At 33.9% G+C, this 11,363-nt stretch overlaps 1 protein-coding gene across 1 annotated transcript; it reads right to left on the bottom strand.

Moving 5' to 3' along the window:
- Positions 1-2,212: 2,212 nt before the first annotated feature.
- Positions 2,213-3,538, bottom strand: LOC131628780 (uncharacterized protein At5g39865-like). Its single transcript, XM_058899599.1, has one exon. It carries the CDS (start codon positions 3,190-3,192, stop codon positions 2,488-2,490), a length of 705 nt encoding a protein of 234 aa, XP_058755582.1. The 5' UTR covers positions 3,193-3,538; the 3' UTR covers positions 2,213-2,487.
- Between the last annotated feature and the right edge of the window lie 7,825 nt (positions 3,539-11,363).

Here is an 11,363-nt window from a genome sequence, read left to right as displayed (position 1 = left end):
ATAAAATAAAAATATGACTCACTTACACGTGAATTTGTTGTATATAAATTGTATATAAGATGCGTTAAAAAAATATATTTTCAAATTTTATAAGTATTTTTTTATTTTTTATTAAGAAATTGTATATTATGATCATATTTGATTGTTGTATATAAATTATATATAAGATGCGTTAAAAAATATATTTTCAAATTTTATAAGTATTTTTTTATTTTTTATTAAGAAATTGTATAGTATGATCATATTTGATGACAAGATAGATATGTTTTTTTTAATAGAAAAGAGCTTAAACAACATATTGCAAATTGAGTAGAATTTACAATGAATTTATTAATCCAATAAATTTCATTCAATGTTTTAAAAATAAGATTTAATCGATCAGTTGATCAGATTTAACTTTGAACCGTAGTCTAATTCAGTTCGATTTAGACCAACAAATTACTAGGTCTATAAAATTGGGATAAAACCGCTTCAACTGCAAAAAAATCGAAATAACCACAAATCGAGACCAATTTCGCTGAACCATACAGTTCAAAAAATTAAAGTTAATTTTTTATTAAAGTTAATTTTTATTATGTTTTACTTCCCTTATTTTCTTTATTTAAACATGGCCACAAACAATTACCCACGAAAATAAACAGGTATGGCTGCAGGTACGGGTACCTTAGTACTCACCCCGCCTCATATCCGCACAATATACATTTATATATTTTGTATTTTTATTATTATATATAGATGTATTATTATCAGTTTTATTAAGTACATCATTAAACTTATACCCATTTTAATAAAAAAAGTTTGTTTATTTCTTAACTCAACAATAACATTCTTGAATTTTTTTAAAATGTTGTTAAAAACTTAAAATGACATGATAGATTACAATTGATCGATAATTTTTATTAGAAATACAGATAAGCGGGTATAAATATAGATACTTAGGTACTCATAGATTATAGATACAGGTACAAATGTTGATGTCCACAAAGGTATGGATAGAGGTACAAGAATTTTTTCAAAATGTAGGTATGGGAACGGACAGTATAGTACCCTAACGAAACTCTGGCAATTGTCATCCCTAATTTTCGGTTCATTCTCCAGGTCCGGTTTTGAAAACATTGTTCTGATTGTCATTACTTTCAAAGAGAATAATTCATTTATCAGACAAGAAAGAAAGAAACCAGGAAAACTTCCTAAAGAGATATTTTAGATTATCCAAGTACTACAAGAAGGAAAGCACTGACAACAAGAAGTGGAACATCTATAAGGAGGTGCAAAGAAAGAGTCTGAATACTTGAAATTAAGATGTTCAAAATTTGAAAAAGAGAAACCTACAATAAGTGCATTCAAAGGAAGAAAGAAGAGTTGCATGTAAACTTGATTACTAAACCTATTTACAAGTTCTTATAAGAGTTAAACTATAACAACTCATTTAATACAAGTTCTTAGTATTAACTACACTATGACCAATCATATGACCAAAATTTAAGTTTTATATATAAAAATCCCAATATTTCTTGAGCCACTGATTGCGGTTCTAAGACGAAGGCCCCAAAAATACAATGCCTTATGTATATGAAGATCTTTGCGAGTGATACTACCTGTCCGTGTTAGATTCTTTTAGTGAAAAAAAAAATGTTTTGTAACATTTATTTTCTTCATTCTATAAGCAATTTGAAGAACAAAAGTGTAAAGGAAAATAGATTAGAGATAAACAGTGGTCAATAATTTTATGAGGAATATACACAGGAATATACACATGTAATATATATTTAATTATTTCATGCACGAAAGATTGCAGTTAATGTTGCATTGCCATTAAGGGTGCATTTAGTTAGTTACATTACTTGAGATACAAGTAATATCCATAGTTCTTTTGTGCATAAAATCATTATGGCAATGAATGAATCAAAGAATTACTCTATTAAATACAATGGTAAGTTTGGTAACTCTCTAATTCATTTCATTGCCCTAACTTTATATACATTGTTTATAAATATGGATCGCTAATAATAAGAGGGGAAAAATAAACCCTAATTTTCGGCCATCAAATCACTCTTCATTTACACATATAGTCGAATCTGCCCGTCCGATTTTAATCAGACGGTTCTAATTTTAAACTAGTAATTATGATAAAATCAAATCTATTTGTTATAAATTATGCGATCAAGATCAGACGGTTAATAACAACTAGACAGCGTGAAAGCTTATAATATCAACAACAACAAAAAAGTGTCATCAAGTAAAAAGACTAAAGTAGTTAACAATACCAATATAGAGGCAGAAAACTCCTATTGCATGCATCTATCTCTACCTTATGGGCCTTCACATTTTCCTACATACCAACAAATTACAAAGCACAATACAACCCAACAAAAGTATATCAAATATTTTCATTTCACTGCCCTAAAATCTTGTCCTTTTTATTTTAATTATTGTTCAGGTCCTACAAATTAACATCATGAAAATAAAAAAAGTAGGTGCACGTGGTCAACAAGAACAAGAGATACACCTGATTAGACCACTCTCATTACAAACCGTACAAATCTTGAACCCACCTTTCTCCGCGTACACCTTGCGCGCACCAGAACATTCCCCACAAAGCAAAAACCTATGATCACCGCACACGTGGCAACCGTGGAGATACGAATCCGCTACGGGCAATCCTTCCAGAAGCTTCTTGAGCTCGCCGTTCTCATGCAGCCATCTGACTTCCTCGGCCCCACCGATGTATCTCTCGTTTATAAAAACACGTGGCAGTGATAACCCGGATTTACGACCCGTGACCCGACGAAGCTCCGAGAGGAAACCCGAGTCCATTGAAACGTCACGCTCGTCTAATGCGATTTTGAAACCGCGCAGGATGGAACGCACTGATTTGCAATCCTCGTATGTTGTTCGGACCACGCGCAGGCTGGTGAAGTAGATAACCACGCGCTGCTGTGAAACGGGGGTTAGTGAAGGAGGATGCGGTTGAGCGGCGCGTGGATCGTTTTCTGATAGTGGGGATGGAGAATAAGTGAGTTTGGGTTGAGTTGACCAAGCTCGGAGGAGCTTGTTAGCGAGTGTGACTCGGTGGAATATAGAGGGTTTAGGTTTTGTGGTGATGGGTTCGTCTTTGAGGAGGGTTTGAATGTCTTTGAAGGAGGAACATGAGAAGGAAGAGGAAGTTGATTTGTTCCATGGTGGCCACATTGAAGGAGGGAATTAGGGTTGAACAAAGTTTGTATTTTTTTTTGGGAGATTTAGAATTTTGAGGAAATGTAAGAAATTTTGGAGGAAAAGTGTGGGTTTGGTTTTGGGTTTTGTTTTGTTTATTTGGGATAAAGGGTGGAAAATGGTTGTTTAAAGTTTGAATTTTGGTGATAGGGGAATGAGATCCATAAATGGGTAATTTTGAATTTTTTGTTTGATAGTGTGTATGAGTGAGAGTGGTGAAGAGAAAAAAGGGTGAGGGAGGGAAAGATGAAATTATGTGGAAATGGGTTGAAAATTTTGAGAGAGGGAGAGAGAGAGTAATTGTGAGGGTGGTTAAGGTGGTTGAGGGGTTGGTTTATCTTGCTATTATTAGGTTTTAGGAGGGTGAAATGATAATGAGAAGAGACTACATAAGCAAGTTTTTATTATTTTCTTTATTTAGTAGTATTGTCTAATTAATATTAGGTATTATTCAATTTAATATATTTACATTAATAGAATGGTGACTATACAAGTAATAATTAATAAGAATCGTTTTAAAAAATAATATTCTTTCATTTTTATTTATAAATTTTCTTAATTTATAATTTTAATTATTATGCATTGTTCAATGAGATTTGAATAACTCAAATTCATTTGTTAAGAGAGTTCATGAAATATACTTGTTATAGAGACACGCCATTCAAATTATTTATTATTTTAGAATTTTAACAAAAATAGTCATTACTTTGTATATGGCCCAAATATTTATTTACTAGATAGAGATTAATTATTTGAAATTAAAGAAAAAACTCATAATTCATTAATTTATTAATTGTGTTTTTTTTTTACCAAAGCAAACTTAACTTCTTTCATTCAATAAAATTGTAGCAATACAATGAGGTAAATAATTAATAAAACTACGTCGAGACCAACAATTGGCCGCCTTTGTTAAACAATGGGCAACCATATTCGCTTGACGCTTAACAAACTCTACCTCGAAGTTTTGATAATCGAGTAACAATTGCTTAATAGAGCGAATAATAAAACTAAAATCCGAGCCTTCCATCATGTTGGAATGGATTGCTTGCGCAACTTGTTGTGAGTCACTCTCGAACACAATCCGATCAAGATGAAGAGTTAAGACTCCTTGGATGGCTTCTTTCAACGCCAAAGTCTCTGCTTCAAGAATGGAGAAAGAACCAAAATCCCAAGCCACACCCGCATTAACAAAATTTCCAACAATATCCCGGATACACCAACCTCTATTAGTAGTTCCTTGATTGCGGTTAAAACCCGCGTCGACATTGCACTTGAACCAACCAGAAGAAGGCGGAATCCAATGATGATTGATAGGGGGCAGCCTCATTAACTTGAGAATTTTGAGCCAAAACCATTCTTGCCACTTATGAAAGGCTAACCACCCTAGCCTAGTCGCCTCCTCCTTCTCATTGTTCCAAACGAAGTCATTCCTATTCTTCCATAACATCTCAATCATACACGCAAACCGCCCGACCACCTTCCTATCCTCCTTACTACACATATACAAAATAAGGGATTTAATATCATTATGACGGTGAAGAAGAGGTGCAACAAAATCGAACAAACCTGCAGCCCTCCAACAAGAGATAGTTTCCGAACACCCGAAAAATATATGCCAATCATCCTCCTCCGTTAAGCCACAAAAGGGACAATTTGTGGGACAAGGAACTTGACGATGACTTAAACGGACCCGGGAAGGCAAACAACCCTTACAGATCCGCCAAAGAAGATGTTTAACTCGAGGGGGAGCGAGAATAGACCATAAGCCGTTCCAATCTTCCACACCATTCACCGGGTTATAAGACTTCTTACTATTCTTCCAAACACGGTAACCTGAACGGACGCTATATTGACCATTAGTTTCTTCCTTCCACATCAATATATCTTCAGTAACATCCTCCACCAACGGAACATGAATTATATCTTCCGCTCCTACACAATCAAACAAATCACGGATCAACCCCATATTCCATTGTTTAGTGTTAGGTAACAACAAATCTTTAACAATCATATTATAGGCACCTTGTTGTTGCGGCCCTTTCATACAACCTTCGCCTCTTCCCCGAATCCAAGGTTCATTCATCACTTTTATCTGGCTACCATCGCCTATGCTCCACCTACACCCAACCGTTAGAACCTCTTTGGTATATTAATTATTTTTTATGTTATAATTATTTTCTTGCTTTCTCCGTGGTCTCATAAAAAATACAACAATAAAATTTTAATAAAATTTTATTCCTTTATAATGTTATATCTAGAATTCTGTATAGGCTAACTTTATTATATATGATCAGTCTCAAGTTCGGATAAATGAGATGGTTATATTAGGCATTCGACAATTAACATATAATTTATCGAATTTCTATATATGGATCAACTGCGAAATAATGTGAATGATAGGTCGTTATGCGTAAGCAACGCGTATGGCTCGAGTATCGTGTCAAAAGAGCAATGGTCTCTGCATCGCCATCCAAATGCAGTTAAAATAAGCAAGGGTTCCCACATTTTCGTAAACGGGTATAGGAAAAGAAGTTAGTTCATGAGAGGAGGATTCACTTTGGATCATGGAATATAACTGGACAGTTGAAAAAGCAAAAGAATTCGATAACGTAAAATTTAAGCTTTGGTACATCGAAAAAGTTAGACCAAGAAATGGGATGGGAATTATTATGGATAAGGAGAGGAAGAAGGATATTGTGGACGTGAAAAGAGTTGGAAAACGAATCATAGCCTTGAAATTTGTAGTGGAACAAGACACGTTTTCCCTTTGCTGCCACGGAGAGCGATGTTCCGCCTCTTTCTTAAACTCTCGTTCCAGCAGCTTTGAGTTCAACTGCATGTCCCCCAGTTAAAGAGGTGAAGGAGTGGAAAGGGGAAAGGCCATGAACCAACATCTAATTGAATGGATTCTTGATAACCTGCTTTTCCTTAACCAACCCATCCTACATGAATCAAGAAAGACAGTGGCACTGACCATCTTGATGGAGTAGAAAGAACAATTACTACTAGGCCTGAAGGGAAGCCTAAGAGAATGGGCTACTTATCATGCACCTTATATTAGATTAGTATAACACCTTAAGGTAAAATTTGGGAGAATTCACTTCAGGATATACCCCAAGATGAGAATCTTTTCCTATGAAGGGATCTCAATGGACATGTAGGTAGCACTGCAAGAGGTTTTGAGAATGTGCATGGGGGTTGGCCTAGGGGAGGTGAATGCGGAGGGTAAATCCATTAAAATCGCAATGGAATAAATATACGTGAAAATCACAATCGCAATGCTAAATAATTTTTTGAAAAAATTTCTAAGTAAAAAATGTCATACACAAGACTTGAACCCGAGACCTTTTAATTCCTTAAAACATCTCTTTCAACCAATTAAGCTAATTCACAATTCATTGAAAGTATGCATAAGATATATGTAATAGCAAAACAATATTTTCCAACACTTGTAAAAATATTTGAAAATAATTTTACCAAGGTTTATATAAAATAAATGCATGATAAATTTATAAATGCATGATTTTAAAAGATTGAGCACTAAGATTATATTTGTTAAATATTTCATATACCTTGAAACTTGATCACAAAGCTTGAATAAAGTCATGCATCTTTTTCCTTCTTCTTTGACATATGTACATGGTCTTGAGAGTTTTAAAGTTGTCTTCATTGAAACACAATGTTAGAGAAGCTTGACTTCACACTCAAGTGACTAGGTTGTTAGTCTGTATACTTGAGAGGGCTAAGGTGTCTTTCTAGACTCTTAGAGGTTGTTCTTAATCTTTCAATATTAGTGGATTAAGTCATTTTCCAAGGCGAAATCACCTTGGCGAGTGGACTGGATTAGCCTTTTCTAAGGTGAACCTGGATAACCGAAAGTGTTCTTTTCCTTCTTCCTTTGAACTATCTCTTTTAACCACTTGAAATCATTTTAAAAAAGAATCAAAGTTTTTAGAAAACCCAATTCAAATCCCCCTTTCTTGTGTTTTTCTCAACCTTCAGTACTTAGGGGATAAAAAATCATGGTGGTAGAATGAAAGTGTTCAGAGTAAAGTTAAAGGAATGTTTTAAAGAGTAATCTAGGTATAAAATTTTGAAACTTGGGTAAAGTACAAGAAAGCTAAGAATGAGCCCAAGAAACCGGTGAGTGAAGCAAGAATCCAAGCTTTTTACGAATTATACCAATCTTTAGGAGCCAAGGAGGAAGAAAAATCTATATATATGCTTGCTAAGGGAAGAGAAACAAAGACTTGAGATTTGGATCAAGTGAAGTATGTTAAGGGTGAAGCATGCAAAGTCTTAGTTTAGGAAAAATATATAAAGGATAGGTGGAAGATATATTTCTATAATTTATTTAATGAAGGATATGATATCTCACTGGACTCTAGCTGGCCAAACATTAGAGAAGAGGATCAGAACTATAATTACTATCGTCAAATTCAAAAACAGGAGGTTATAGGAAGCACTGAAAAGAATGAGTTGCAGTAAGACGGTTGGGCCAGACAACATGCATATTTAAGTGTGGGAAATTATTAGAGATAGAGGTATTGAGTGGCTCACCAAACTCTTTAGAGAAATTACGAGGTCAAATCTCATGTAGATGAATGGAGAAAAAGCATTTTAATTCCAATTTATAAGAACAATAGGGGTATACAAAATTGTGCAAATTATAGGAAGATTAAGCTTATGATTCATACCATGAAGTTATGGGAAAGAGTGATTGAAAGGAGATTAAGACGAGAGACTCAAGTCACCTAGAATCAATTTGGTTTTATGCTAGGAAAGTCGGCCATGGAAGCGATTTATCTATTACGGTGTGTGACGGGGCTGTATCGGATGGACCAACAAGACTTGCACTTAATTTTTATTGACTTGGAGATTGCGTATGATAGAGTTCCTAGAGAGTTTCTATTGAAATCCCTAGAGAAGAAATGGGTTTGGAATACATATATTCAAGATATCCAAGATAAGTATAAAGGGGTATCGACTAGTGTTCGGGCTTAGGGTGGAGAATCAGACGATTTTCCCATTACAATTAGTTTACATCAAGTGTCAACCCTAAGCCCCTACCTTTTTACCTTAATTTTGGATGTACTCGCAAAACACATCCAAGAGCTAGCACCGAGATGAATGCTTTTTGTAGATGTTATAGTCCTTCTTGGAGAGTCTAAGGAGGAATTAAAAGAGAGGTTGGAAACTTGGAAACGAGCTTTAGAAATACATGTTTTTCTCCTAAGGAAAAGTAAGACGGAGTATATGCAATGTAAGTTCAATAATAGAAGAAGTGTTTCTAACCTAGAGGTAGAATTTGGAGACCATAGTATCTCTCAAGTCACAGGGTTTTAATATCTTGGGTTCCTAATACATAATGATGGAGAAATAGAATGGAATGTAAACCATCAAATTCAAGCTGGATGGTTGAAATGGAGAAAGGCATCAAGTGTTTTATGTGATGCAAAGGTACCACTAAAGCTGGAGAGAAAGTTTATTAGACTGCAATAAGACTTGTGATTTTGCAAGGGACAGAATGTTGGGCGATTAAGAATCAACTCGACAATAAAGTAAGTGTGGGATAGATAAGGATGTTGCGGTGAAAGTGTGGTAAGACTCGACAGGATAAAATTAGAAATTAAATTATTAGAGAAAGTGTCGGGGTAGAGCCTATAGAGGAAAAAATGGTGGAAATAGACTTTGGTGGTTTGGGCATATAAAAAGAAGACCTGTAGATTTTGTAGTAAGGAGAGTAGACCAGGTGGAGAGAATGCAAACAACTCGAGGAAGAGGAAGACCCATAAAGACTATAAGAGAAGTTATTAAGAAAGATCTTGAGATTAATGATTTGGATAGAAGCATGGTCCTTAATAGAACATTATGGAGAAAGTTGATCCATGTAGTTGACCCTATCTAGTGGGATAAGGCTTAGTTGTTGTTGTTTTTGTATAATGTTATATCTAGAATTATACTTATATTCAAGTCGTTAATATAAAAATATTTTTTAATACTTTTTATAGTTTTTCTTTGTCTTCATATATATCTAGTTGTTTGATTTCTCTTTATCTTATATATTCTCCTTACCATAGAACTTAGAGGTCTTCTATCTACATATCTAAATCACCTAAGTCTATTCTTATTACCTTTCTATTATAGGTGTTACCCCTAAACTCTATAATATTGTCATTTTAATCCTATCATATCTAATTTTACCTCACATCTAACGTAACATCCTTATCTATGCTACATTTACTTTATTCTCATATTGAGTTTCAACCACCAACATTATGTCTCGTTCAACTTTACAGGTCTTACCGCAATCTGATATCCCATCAGCTTAATTTGTACCTTCGTGTCACATAAAATCTATGAATATTTCCTCCATATTAGAGAATCAATTTGAATAAGATTATTTACATCTCCTTCTATTTCTCCATCATTTTGTATTATGGAACAAAGATATTTAAAGCGCATGACTTGTGGGATGATATAGTCTCCAAATTTCACTCTATATTAGAAACATTTCTCCTTTTACTGAACTTACATTTCATATATTTTGTCTTACTTTTGCTTATTCGAAACTCGTGTATTTTTAAAGCTCGTACCTAATTCTCCAACCTCTCATTTAAATCCTCTTTCAACTTTCCAAGTATGACTATATCATTTGCAATAAGTATGCATTTTGGTGCTAGCTCTTGGATGTGTTCTGTGAGTACATCCAATATTAGTGTAAAAAGGTATGTTTTAGAGTTGAAACTTAAAGCAAACTTATTGTAATAGGAAAATCTTTTGTTTTTCCACCTTATGTCTGAACATTATCCTTTCATACATATCTTGCATAACTTGAATATATAGAATTCTAAGTCGTTTCTTCTCTAGGGTTTTCCAAAAATCTCTCGAGCCACACTATTATACATCTTCTACAAGTCAATAAAAATTAAGTGCAAGTCTAATTGGTTCATCTGGCGTAATAGATAGATTGCTTCCATGGACGACCTTCTAGGGATGAAACCAAATTGATTCTAATTAATTCTTAGTAACTCGAGTATATTTTCTTAATTTTTGTTCAATCATTCTTTCCCATAACTTCATGGTGTGACTCGTAAGTTTAATCCCCTATAATTTGCAAAACTTTATATATTCCCCTTTTTTTAATAGATTGGAACTAAAGTGCTTCTTCTCCATTCATCCGACATTTGATTTGACCTCATAATTTTATTAAACTTTTTGGTGAGCCACTCAATGCCTCTATCTCTAAGAATTCTCCACACTTTAATAGGTATGTTGTTTGGTCTAACTGTTGGGTGAGAATATGGTCATAAAAAGTCTAGAAGGGGTGGTTGAATAAATCTATCCCCAAAAATACAATTTCAAAAACATTTTAGGTCCTATAAAATGGAATTAGAGATTTTAAAATACACGGAAGTAAAATACAACACGGAGAGAGCTTGGAAGCTTCTCAATGTATTAATCCAATAAGAATAGTACAATATATCACTAAAGGGATGATTCTTTCTAATGTAAATAAATTACAAGATAACCAAAGTTACTTTAAATAAAGCAATCTAAAATTTTTACATAGATATTCATTCAAAACATAATTGGATTTGCGATGATCCAATAGATTTGATGTATCACAGACCTAAGCTTACACATTTAAATCGCTATAAGAAAGATATAACCTAAATGACATACAAACAATGCAATGTTGCAATAGATATAGTAATGAATGCAGAAAATTAAACGTGATAAGGGGAGATAGAAAAGGTACACAGGGATATATATTAGTTCAATGTTTGTCCTCGCTTTACCTACTCCACTCTTCAATGGTGTTAAAACCATTTGGAAATAATTATGATATTTCACTATTTCATAAGCTTGATACAATAATTTTGATTACAATGAAATATCACCCGATAATTTCCTTTGTTGATGCAGATACTCACACTGCTGACAAAAAATATCCTCAATGATGTTGATTCAACAACCTTACTATCTACAATAACCTGCTTCAAGTCTTCGTGTTTAGAGCTCCACCTTGATCCCATTGCTTTATTTTCTAAGAATTTTCCATTATTTAAGCATTCAAGTAGACAACTCCCAACTTTGTCTATGAACAGTCTTTACACAACTTCACCAAAGTTATACAACTCACA

This window comes from Vicia villosa, unplaced genomic scaffold (assembly GCF_029867415.1).
Source record: "Vicia villosa cultivar HV-30 ecotype Madison, WI unplaced genomic scaffold, Vvil1.0 ctg.000477F_1_1_3, whole genome shotgun sequence".
Classification (NCBI taxonomy): domain Eukaryota; kingdom Viridiplantae; phylum Streptophyta; class Magnoliopsida; order Fabales; family Fabaceae; genus Vicia; species Vicia villosa.
This window is presented reverse-complemented; position numbering and strand designations above follow the sequence as displayed.